At 37.4% G+C, this 12,783-nt stretch overlaps 1 protein-coding gene across 1 annotated transcript in view; it reads right to left on the bottom strand.

The window, feature by feature from the left end:
* Positions 1-12,783, bottom strand: part of faf1 (Fas (TNFRSF6) associated factor 1) — a 129,903-nt gene that overhangs the window by 14,108 nt on the left and 103,012 nt on the right. Inside the window, exons 16-18 of the mRNA XM_062998417.1 lie at positions 11,539-11,619; positions 9,893-9,970; positions 3,713-3,928 (exon numbers count right to left, since the gene is read on the bottom strand). Of these exons, the coding sequence (XP_062854487.1) occupies positions 3,713-3,928; positions 9,893-9,970; positions 11,539-11,619 (375 nt within the window). The remainder of the gene's footprint in view (positions 1-3,712; positions 3,929-9,892; positions 9,971-11,538; positions 11,620-12,783) is intronic.

Genomic DNA, 12,783 nt, shown 5'->3' with positions numbered 1-12,783 from the left:
ATAGTGACGGAAATGCTTTTATCCAAAGTGACTTACAGTGGTGATTGACACATTGCAAGCAATGAGCTCATGGGCCTAACACTGGCGACGTGGCAGAGGTGGGGCTTGAACCAGCAGCCTTCTGATCACTACTCCAGTACCTTAACCACAAAGCTATCACTGCATTTAGCAGATGCTTGTATTACAATCATAACTGGATATCATTTAAGCAACAGATGATTCAAGATCTTGGGTTCAGGGAGCCAACAGTGGCAATTTGGCAGTGGTGGGGCTTGAACTAGTAACCTTTTGAGTATTACTCTACTAGTCTCTGCAGTGTCACCGGTCAGGTTGGGCCTGGTGTTGGAAGGAGAGAAAGCATGTATGGAAAATCACCTCCTTATCTTCTTCTGCTGTATTGTGGAGGAATACGAATGGTGGAACAATACACATCTTCACATTTCAGGCCTTTGTGTAAGAATCCACTGAAAACTGGTGTAAATTAGTGGCCAGATGTTTTGTGTGTTGAAGGATGTGTGAGCCATCCTGGTGACCCCTCAGCTAGCAAGGGAGTCGTGCAAGTGGTAGTTAATATTAAAGTGTTCAAGGAATTTGGTATATTAAAATTGAAACAATGCAATCGGGGGGCAAAAACAACCTCAAAACATCCAATTGCTAAATAAATCATGTGAGATTTACAACTTCTTAATAGCAATTCAATATTTAAAGAAAATTTAGTTGCTAAACTTTGTTGCAAAATAGTAATAATGTACATTAATATTGATTAATAAGTACCCTTTTTAACAAACGATTCACTTAACTTTAGCCTACTTTAATATCTGAAGAGGTACTTAAGGTTGTTCATTTATGTTGAAGGGGTTCAGCTGACAAACGAGGTTGAGCGTCCCTGCTCGAGACGGCTGTGCCATGCTAATAAGAACAGTATGAATTGATTGTGATGACCTATGGATCTCTGGCATTGCATTAAAGAGCATATGAATAAAATGGAGTATGCAGAAGCTAGTGCTAATCCCTCCTTCAGTTTTCCCCAACAAGGCAGGTGCTTGAAGAGAAGGAGAGAACAAACACGACCTGACAAAGCACAAGCCTCCCTGCAGCACGAATAGCTAGAGAGACAACAGCATTCGGCTCGCTCGCTCGCTCGTCCAGCCTCCCTCCCTCTCATAACCCTTCTGTTTATTCACTCTCTTGTTGCAGGCAATCAACTTGGTTTCGGGTGTGGAGAGGAGACAGAGGGAGTGAGAGAAATAGGAGAGATGAAGTTTAAACATTTGTGCTGAATTACAAATGCAATAGTGCTGCATGTTCTAATCCTAAGGGAAGGATGGTGAGGCTGTGGAGGAGACGATTTTAATTAGGAAAGGGAAAAAAAGAGAAAGTAAGAAGGAAGGAGAGAGAGGGAGCAAGGATTACATTTGGGCACTGTGTTCACGCTGAGAAACACTGCCAGTTTCTGCAAACTCACTAGTGCTGGATACTTTTATCACACAACACTGCTGGTTAGTAAACAAAAGCCTCGGTGACATTTTTCATGGTTTACTTTTAGTGCTTATGGTAAAACGTTTTATTTCTGAGTCACCAATTTTCTCAATCAAGAAAAAACAACATTTCAGAACTATTTACCCTTAATCAGAACTGGGTTGAGGTACCTACCTAGTCTTTTGATAAATAAGTAATTTATTCAGAACAAAATCATAAAGAATTGCTCTATATTCCTCCAGGTTACTTTGAGAACACTGGTGCAGGGCAACTTCAAACAGGTTGACATTAGAACCAATGAGGTAACTTGTCATTTTCGTTTATTTAAACCACTTCAGCATTGCATTGGTAGGACACTATGGGTCACTGTCTTGATAAAAAGACTGTTTTCCTTCCTTCCTTCCCAAGTTTTTAATCCAAGGTCCTTTTGTACTACTCATTTTCTACTTAAACATGCCCATACTGCTAAGCATTATCAAAGCTTTAAGGGTATGTTAGTGCTAAGATGTTAAGGTTAGATCAAAGTTGTTGTTTTTTAATACAAGGGAAATAAATATTGGCTCAATCTCACTATTTAATTCATTATATTTTGGTAAATTGTCTTTTTTTTTTTTTTTTTTACACATTTTAATGAATCAACTGGGAATATCTGAACTGTGCGCACGAAGACAACAAAATAAACATAGTATGGGGGTTGAATACTTTTTTAATGCACTGTTTTTGTTGATAGTGTTAATAAGTGATTGTGTGTGTGAGGAGAGTGTTTATTGGTGTGTTTTCTAAATGAGTGTGTTTTTCTGCAGCGACTGTCCTTCTTGTCCCCATGGGCTCGGATGGCATGCTGTCTGGGCAGGCCTGCACACTTCTTCTGATTAATGGAAAGCCCATTTCTGTTTCCATGCTGTTAATTAGTCAGGTCGTTAAGGGCAGCGCTCGTTATCTACCTGCCGCAGAGCAAGCACACCCAGCTCTCTAATGACCGCGCGGCAAAGAACCGGCTTACACAGGAGAAAAGTGCTGACTGTATCCTAAGTAGCCAGTGTGCTTTTCTGCATCAAGGACGCTAATTAATATTCTGCAAATTACACATGCACTTGTGAATAGAAGTTTAGAAAAAATAATGAAAAATACTAATTAGAGATTTTAATTAATGTGCAGGTGTACAAGTATTTGTAGAGTCCTACAGTAGAGGAACACATGCCCGAGCGCGCATCCACCAACACTGAGGGATTTAAGACCAGCAACAAACTCTAGCCACATGGTGGAATTAACTAGCCAATTATACACTCTATTTTTCCTGCTGAGCGGTAACACTCTCACACAATGTGAACGCACACGTACACACACTTAGTGCTATCCTGTGTCTGTACTGTAATTACTGCCCCACAGGTGGACAAGTATTATGGGATGAAATTTGCGTATACCCAGAAGAGAGATTACAGTGGTTAAAGTCACACAGATCGAGTACTGAAGCACTAATTCTTTTCCTTTTGTGTTGATTTTACTAAGTTTACTAAGTTGTGTTGATATTTTATTAAGTCAATAACTGACTGAAGGACAGCTGAAATGTTTACATGGCTAGGAGTTAATTGCCCATGCTTTCTATGTATAATTAATGACATTCCTGCCTCCATTTCAATTATGTGGCACTAGCCAACCTTGGGCATCTGTGTATATGATTCCAAGATGGCAATTGGAGTCTTTCACTAAGGCATGCTGACACAGCAATGTTCACAGCTCAAAAATATGCTTTGCTGCCTTCAGGTATCTGTGTGGAAGCACATGTTAGCCTCATTCTCTATGACTGGTGTCTGATGTGTAATTAGAGATTTAGTTATCAGGTGGAAATTGTAATACTGATCTAAATTGGAGAAAATACTTATTGAGTGATTGGCTTTAGCAGACTGACACTGTTAAACCTTTCAGAACAGAATTCAACACTCTGCTCCAGTGATGATTTATAATGGCTGACCTTGCAATCTTTTTACTTACTTTTCCTTCAAGTAATGCAACAGTTTAAGATGCAACACCTAAAAATGTTATAATTCACACATTAGAAGGGGTGTCCCAATACTTTTGTCCATATAGTGTACCTCAATGAAAGCTAGACTTCATCCATTCTATTCAGTAAAAGTCATTTGATAGTCCAAACAACAGGACTCATTGCTGAAATGAAATGTTCAAAAGAACAAGTGAGGGAAGATTGCAAGTGTGTGTGTGTGTGTTTACTTACATTTCTGCGTGGAAAGGTGGTAAGCAGTTTGAACTCATCTGATGGGTAGCCTTTAGATGCCACAAAGTCAAAGAGAACTTGTAACTTGCAGCTTCCCAGGAAACGCCTCACTAAAAACTGGCCACTTGGCGTCCGAATCCGCAGTTTGCTGATCGGCTCTCCTGCTTCTTCCTTAGGCTCTGGTGGTAAGGTTTGCTCCAGTGATAGACGGATGGCCTGGAGAGAAGCATTTTCACAGCAATTTTCTGTTATTATATAGCAAAATTTGTGGCACAACGATAAGTCAAACTAGAAACAGATAAAAGCTTTTTAATGCTTCATCTACATTTACATTTATCCAAAGCGACTTACATTATACAGTCTAAGCAATTGAGGGTTAAGGGCCTTGCTCAAGGGCCCAACAGTGGCAACCTTCTGCTTACTTCCCAATACTCTAACCACTAGGCTACAACTGCCCTGTTTAAATTTCATCTGTAATAATAAACAGGTTATTAAACCAATTTTGGGGATGGACGAATCCAGAAAAACTAGATCAGACAGAATTTTACAGGAGTCTGACCCAGTAATGAAAGTATTGCTTGCAATGTTGCAATTGGTAACATCATGTTTTACACTTTGGTTACATTCATTACAGGACAGGTATTTACAGGTTACACATAATTCATCAGTTCATGAATCAAACAAGGGCATTCTGGAACCCATCAAAAACGCATTCGTTGAATGTGTCAACATTGCAGATCATACATACCGACTCATAGTCATGGGTAAAAACTGTAATGTATTAACTATTTATGTATTTATTTATGTATTTAACATCATATTTTACACTTTGGTTCAATTCATGACAGGACTGAACCCTACAGGTTACACCTGATTCATCAGTTCAAGTTTAACGTAAAAACCTCTATGGATGATTTTGTATCTCCGATTCACCTAACTTACACGTCTTAGGACTGTGGGAGGAAACCAGAGCTCCTGGAGGAAACCCACACAGACATGGGGAGAACATGGCAACTCCACACAGAAAGGTCCCAGACCATTTTAGCAGGAAATCGAATCCAGGAACTGCTTGTTGTGATGCGATCACTGTGCCAAACTACAGAAAATGTTTACCCCAAACAAGAATATTTGATATTATATTAAATATTAGTTTATTATAAATTACATTAGTTTTACATTAAACTATCAGCAAAATACTACACCATCAAGTGTTAGCATCTTGTTTTAGGCTGTATGTTCATTATTTACATCAGAAGAACACATTTAAATGCTGCTGTTGTATAAAATGAATGTAAAATTGAGGGGGGCATCTAAAATGCAGTGCAGCTATGAGTGCAGTTAAATTAGGGGCTGTGGCCTACATCCTATTTTGCTGTTTTTTTTTGCATTATTAGAAAGAAGCTACATGTAGTTGTGGATAACACAAGAACTGCTAACTTAAGACATACACTGACCACCTCCTTGTTTCTACACTCACTGTCCATTTTATTAGCTCCACTTACCATATACAAGCACTTTCAAGTTCTACAATTACTGACTGAAGTCCATCTGTTTCTCTACGTATCTTTTTAGCCTGCTTCCACCCTGTTCTTCAATGGTCAGGACCCCCACAGGACCACTACAGAGCAAGTATTATTTAGATGGTGGATCATTCTCAGCACTGCAGTGACGCTGACATGGTGGTGGTGTGTTAGTGTGTGTTGTGCCGGTATGAATTTTTAAACACCTCACTGTCACTGCTGGACTGAGAATAGTCCACCAACCAAATATATCCAGCCAACAGCACCCTGTGGGCAGCGTCCTGTGACCACTGTAGAAGGTATAGAAGATGACCAACTCAAACAGCAGCAATAGATGAGCGATCGTCTCTGACTTTACATCTACAAGGTGAACCAGCAAATGGACTACAGTCAGTAATTGTAGAACTACAAAGTGCTTCTATATGGTAAATGGAAACAGTAGAGTAGAAACAAGGAGGTGGTTTTAATGTTATGGCTGATCAGTGTAAGACAGCTATATCTATAATGCCATCGTGCCATGGTGATGAAAGTTTATTAAACGTTGACATGAGTACTATAAGAATGTAACTATGGCTAAATCATGACTAATATTAGTATCATATAGAAACAATTTAAAATGTGATGATTGAGTCCCCACCTGGTATGTGCATACTCTCTTACAGTGCTCACATTTGAATAGTGTACAATACACACAGCTTGGTTATGTTAGAAAGCAGAATTTCAGTGAATGGAAACACTAAAAAACCCAACATAAGAATTAAAAAAGAAAGAATAAATGTGAGTGTGAAAGGCGGGAAGAAGTGAGGGGGAGTGGAATTGGGTCTCCTGTGGTTCAGAGCAAGACCTTCCGCTCCCCTGGGATTTATATCTCCAGCTTGTTGTTCCTGTTGTGACACTGGGTAGCATATGCTGTGACAACACGTGCCGCCTTTATTTACCCACCGTAATGCAATTATATTACATCAAAGTGTACAACAGTAGCTCATTAGCAGCTGCAGGCTTTGTGCACGTGTGTGCCGGCCCTGATCCCTCAGGTAGCTGCACGCGTGGTTAGGGTTCTTTGGGGATGAGCAGCATCCCTCTCCGGACCTTAAACCACCCAATGGATGTGTCTGTGGAACTGTGTGTGTGTATCCGTCCACCAAAGCCTGCACACAAAGAGCACTACGGAGGATCCCTTTCAATGCACAAAACAAACAGTGTGCCTATCTGTGTGTTTGTGTAGCACCTGACATAAGGCAGAATAACGACATCACCGCTCCCCCTCCTTCTCCTTTCTTTCAACCATATCGGACACAAAAGAGTCCGAATTGCAGAGAGCATTTCCCCTCTATCCTGCTTTAGACTGTTTGTCTGAATCCATTGTCAGGGCGCATATGCACCGAGGGGCCATGTACACCAGTTGTACACCAGTGCGAGTGGGTGTCTGCAAGCTTGGAGAGACTCCAGGTGGAGAGCATCATTCTGCTTTTGTTTATTCATGCACAATGTCAAAAAAATGACGCATCAGGGTAGCCAGAACGTGGCCGTACACAAACACACTGTCTGTAACAGCTGGTGCTTACTACACGCTACACAGACTCCTTTTAAAATCCTGCATTCTTTATACCCGGCCCGACGAAATCATCTCAATCAACCCCAACAGCAGAGAAACTGATTCTAGCACGGCTGATTTATTTCTATTCAGATTGTGTGCAGAGATCTGCAGCCTGTCTGAGTTCACGAGCTGACTTATTATGTCATAGCAGTGAAACCCAGGGCTGTGAAGAACAGAAGAATACATGAGATTTCACCCATTTAACAGCCTAGGGATTCGCTTCAAATAGCGTGAAATTGCTGTCATATATGCGTGACGGCACAATCTTTTACAGAACAGGCAGCAAATAAATATCGACTGCAGGTGCTGGGTTCAGGCGATATTATCGGAGTGTGGGTGTGTTACCTCAACGGTGTGCACAGTAGTAAAGTCCCTTAGGGTTCATTACAGACAGCAGGTGAGCAGCTTCAGAAAAGCATGCTCTCATTAAAACCCATGCGCACATATACACACAGGCGAAAAACTGGCCTGCCACAATTACTCCAAACTGTCTTTGTCTCCATTCACGTCTCTACAACATGTCTTATACACTAAAAGCTTAAAGAACGAGGACCCACATCAAGCTAATGCACCCTATTGTGAGGTATCAGATATCTAAAAATACACTGTTGCTTACAAGCCTGGATACACCATAGCAATTGGAGGAAAAGAAAAAGAAAGCCCAAACTAGACTAAGCTAATTATAAGCTTTTATAAAAGCCTGTTTAACTAATGTGACAAATCATCTCATATAGCAGGTTCACACCGACTTACAACTATTACTGAGTAAAACAACAATAAGCAGGTCTTGGGGAGGGCCAGGAAGTCTGAGTTATCAGCTTTCCCTTTAAACTCGGCTCTGCTTTGCGTGCGAGTGTGTTGTGCCGTGCTGCCTTTGTGCAGCAGGGATTTAATACGAGCTTCTGTGTTGTGCATTTAAATTCACTAAAGGGACAATAACGTTTGTATGTGCCACAAACAGTACAATAGCTCTTTTCCGGCCACAGGTAATTGCCTGTAAATGCTTTTAGGACTAGGCTTTAATATGCACAATTAAGCGCTACTGTTCTGAATTGGAACACAAACCTTTCCAAGAATAATATACATTAAAAGATGGCGAGCACACGCCATCATAGCTCATCCAGCGTCACTGCATACGATTTAATAAGACACTTACTAAACATAGCATTTGGTTTGTTTCTATATATGTTACTATGATGTCGTGCACCTGTCGTAAACAAGCTCACAGCAAGAGAATCAACGAAGTGATCACAATTATTTTTCCCTGTAACTAATTTAGCCAGCATGTGAAGTGTAACATGTACTGCTCGATTTGTATGTAGTAAAGGGAAGCACCTTTTTTACCACTGGTTTTTGTAATGTTATATATTTCCAATCTATGTATCTGCTTCAGGTTTACACACGTTTGACCCTGCACTTATAAATATAAACAATATTATATAAAAACAGGCATGTTTGATGAAAACTTGATGGGAAAAACAATATTCAGACAATATATTGAAAAATGTGTCAAGGTTACATAAACAGTTTTAAATATCAGTTTAATATATCAATGGGTCCTGAATTGTTTACTGTATTACACAGTACTTTAAACTTGAACTGTGCCTTAAAAAGTATTCATCTACTTGGATCACACCAAGTGCTTACAACAGTGTATGATCAGAATACTGAAAAATAATAAGTTATACAGACTAATAAGTATGTACACTGTATCTTAAGAACAAATGTCTTAACACAAGAAGCAATATGAAATCTGAACTGCAACTGCAAGTGGTATTAATCAACAGAGCTGTTAGACCAGTTTAATAACAATGAGTCCTGAATCGTTTACTGTATTACATAGTACTTTAAGACTGTGCTTTGAAAAAGTATTCATGCACATGGATCGCATATATGGTCGTCACAAACTGGGTTTTGTATCGACTTTACAAAATATGTTTTAGACCTACCGCATCTTTAAAAAAGCACATTTTAAAGTATCATTAAAATAATTAAATTAAGATCATGATTAAGATATTGACTGTAACTATTACTCAATGACATATTTTTCTTATTTTAAACCACTTCAGTGTTGTTTTACTAATGTGTCTTGGGTCAATGTCTTTATAAGATAAGATAAGATAAGACTTTATTGATCCCTTTGGGGAAATTAACTTGTTACAGCAGTATGAAGACAGGAAAAACAGAAAGAAATACAACTAAGTAAAAAATATTGCACACATAGAGTGTAGTTATTTACTCTAAAAAATATCTAAAAAATAATATATACATTAGAAATATGCAAAATATATTAGGTTATAGCACTTATTGTAAATAAATTACATATTGCACTTGTTATTACACCATGAACATGAAAGATTTATGAAAGACAAACCAAAAGAAGAACAGATGTACCACCACACATACCATCTAAAAGACTTTAAAGTTACACTTTACAAATGCTTTGGGAGACAGAATATACTTTTTCAGAGTTTTGTCCCTTTAAGCCTCTTCCAAAAGGCCATTTTGGTGTTATACCTGGGACATGGTTAATCCATGACCGTCAGCTTTTTTTTGCACCAAGAAATGTCTGAAACTCAGTCAGTGTCTGTTGGTGTTACAGAAGCCATTCTAACAAGTGCATGTCTAGTTCATTGATTAGGTTTATAGGGGTGGCCTGGTCTATTCAGCGTGGTTGCAGGTAATTTTTGTCTACACATTCCTTTTCTCTCACAATTTTCTTATTAACTTTAGTAAATTGCTAAAACGCAGTTCTATAGATAAACTGGATGGGGTCTAAGACAGGAGTTTCAGGAAACTCGTTCAAAACAGCAGTTTAAAAATGTTAAATTTTACATAAGTCATCACTAATATTTATTTGTGTAAAAAGCAAAGTAACTGTTTTTTAAAGAAAATCCAGCGCTATTCTCTGTTTTTTGGACAAAATATGTGTAAACACACGTTTAATCAAGCTTACCATATTATGAAAAACATTGCTAGGAGAACATTACTAAATAAGTTTTTACAACCTCTGATTTTACTGTATATTTGTAAACGTGACACATAACTCGTGTATATCCTTACCTCCCGTTCCTCTTCTTGCTCTTTCCTAATTCGCTCCTGACGTACTTGTTCTGCCTCTTCCCGCTCCTGAGCTTCTCTCTATAATGAAAAAAGTATAAAAAAACCATAAAAAATCTACCATGTAAAAATACTTTTAAAAAACTGTCACATGATGCAACATTTCACCCTTTTATACTATGAAGGCAATGTTAATTAAGAAACTAATGTAAAAATAATTAAAATTATGTTAATTTAAAAAAAATAACAGTCTTAGTCTAGAGCTCATTTTCAAAATAAAAGTAAACAAGTTTTAGTTGAAATATGATTTTTTATAAAATTCTAAAATTCTTTTGAATACATTTTACTTTGATATTTGAGCATTTATATTTATAGTTGCAGATTTTAGATTTTCAAATTCAGGTTTTTTTTTTAAATTTTTTTTTTTTAACTTTTAGATCTGAATCTAAAAAAATGAATTGTAAAATATAAAACCTCAAAAATCAAAATATTCATTAAAGTGATATAAATAATTTATTCAAAATAATTCCAAAAATCCCAAATCGTTTCAAAATTATATTTAAACTAAAAAACATTCATGAACTTATTTTAATATTTTATTTTAAAATTATGTTGTATTTTTAAATTGTTTTTTAGGTTTTTTTTTTTTTTTTTTTTTTTTTTTAAATGGGGGTCTATGAACAAAACTATTATCCTGAACTTGGCTTCATGTTATACATTAATTTTGTTAAAATGTTGTGCAGCACCAACTGGACCTAGACAAAACATTTATTTGTATCAATCTACCGACAAATCAAATTAAACTAATAATTGGTTAAATAAGACACAACCCACTCAGACTTGATTATCATTTATTATTTGATCATCTAAAAATTCCTTTACCAGAACCATTCCAGCAAAGAGACTAAAAGATCTTAACAAGCAGCACACTATGCTGTGCAAAAATATTTTTTTAGAAAATAAAAATTAAATTAAAGTGGTCAAGAGTGCAATGACAGTTCATCTAGGAAGTCACAAAATAACCTATTGGAAGAACTAAAGAACTGCTTCAAAACAAATAACTGGGCAAAATGAAGTTGGTTGGAGGACCGCTAACTAAAAGGAACATAAAGGCTTATCTGATATTTGCCAAAACCACAGTGATGGCCCACAAGCCTTTTGGAATAAAACTGCTCTGTGCACTAATGAGTTATGTTACATCCGGCAAAAAGCTAAAACAGCATTCCTCATTAGAGACATGTTGAAGGTGGCGTTGTGATGGTGTGGAGATACTTTGCTGCTTTAGGACCTGAATGACTTGCCATAATTAACAGATGCATGAATTCTGCTCTTAACCAAAAAGTCCTATAAACTATTGTAATCAATCTGCAATTTGAAACGTAAGTCCAAAGACAACAAAATAAAGCACAAAAACAAGTAATGAACTTTTGAGATGTTGTGGCAGGACCTAACATTTAATGAAAAAATGTTGTTATTGTGTTTGGGGAAGTGCAATTACTTATTTCACCTGGATCATAATGGTACTAAATATAATGACAGTATTTAAATGATCATTTTAATCAATGTGTTTTCTGAAGTGTATTTAAATACGCAAAAATAAAGCAAATCAAATGGAGCAAACACATTATGACACTTGAGCATTTACAAACCTTTTTGCGATCAGCTTCTAAAGACACGCGATATGCTTCATCCTGCTCCCTTTTCACCATTTCTCTAGCTTCACGCTCATCCTAAAAACACATTAAAGGAGCACCGATCAATATTGAATTATTTCTTATGCAAGTAAGGTAAAAATATTTGGAGAACCCAATAAAACAGAATTGTTAAAACAATTTGATCAAAGCAAATATGTTAGAACACTGAGAAAACAGCAAGTGAAAAACAGAGCATGGCTGAGTAGTTTACATTAATCCTTTACGTATAGATTTGCTTCCAGGAGCCCTTCACTTCACATTATTTACTGCTCACAATTACAAATATGACAGACTCCAATAATATAGGACCACATTTATTATACTGTGGCCTTAGGAAACCCAACCTGCTGTTGTGGTTGCTGTGAATTCAACCTACTAAACCTTTAAAACACTATATAAACACATTATAGTTATTTATGATGGTTTATTTTATCCTGCAACAAAGAAGCACTTCCTAATACTAGAGCAAATTGAAACCATACCTTGTAACCAAATGTATGAGGAAGATATAAATGGGACCCTTTGATGTCCAAAGCTCTATTGTGCAGTTGTATTGTTAACAATAGAGAAAACATCTAAGTGACAAACGGAAGAACTTAGGAACACTGACAAAGTATCAAATGGGTTTTGCGACATACACTAGAGGGCTTTTTATTCTATTATGTGTGTATCTATTAGAAAAGTTCCTGTTTGTTGGGGGCCAACCAGCTGTGTGTCGACATGCTGAGTTGTAAAGAAGTGGAAAGACTGTTGCCTTAGTGCGGTCAGGCCCCTACCATTGTTTCTGGCCTTCATGAAAAGCGGGCAGGTCTGTTCTTCAGTTATCAGGCACGACCGTGTGACGTAATGTAAAAGAATACGGCTAAACAACTTTGAGAAGGGAGGATGGAAGTTTTGAAGAAGGTAGGCGATTAAAAAAGGAGACAGATGCATTCTAAAGCTTTAAGAGAGAGTGGGGACCTGGGCATTCATGTTTGTGTGGGTTTGAATGTATCTTCATTGAGAGGGTAGAAAGCTATGTTAGATCTAAGCCATATTTGTTTTATTGGCTCCACTATTTTCACAAAAACAGTAAACTTGTCAGATCAAAGCATGTTTTCCCTTCACATCAGTCTATCTTGGTGTTAATACATCATGCTGGTCTCTGCCCTGTTTTTGTTTTTCCACCCATTTTGCCACCCATGTACACCTGTTTTCATT

The sequence above is a fragment of the Trichomycterus rosablanca genome, chromosome 7 (genome assembly GCF_030014385.1).
Source record: "Trichomycterus rosablanca isolate fTriRos1 chromosome 7, fTriRos1.hap1, whole genome shotgun sequence".
In the NCBI taxonomy this organism is placed as follows: Eukaryota; Metazoa; Chordata; class Actinopteri; order Siluriformes; family Trichomycteridae; genus Trichomycterus; species Trichomycterus rosablanca.
Note: the sequence above shows the minus strand (reverse complement) of the source record. Positions and strands in the feature narration are given on the sequence as shown.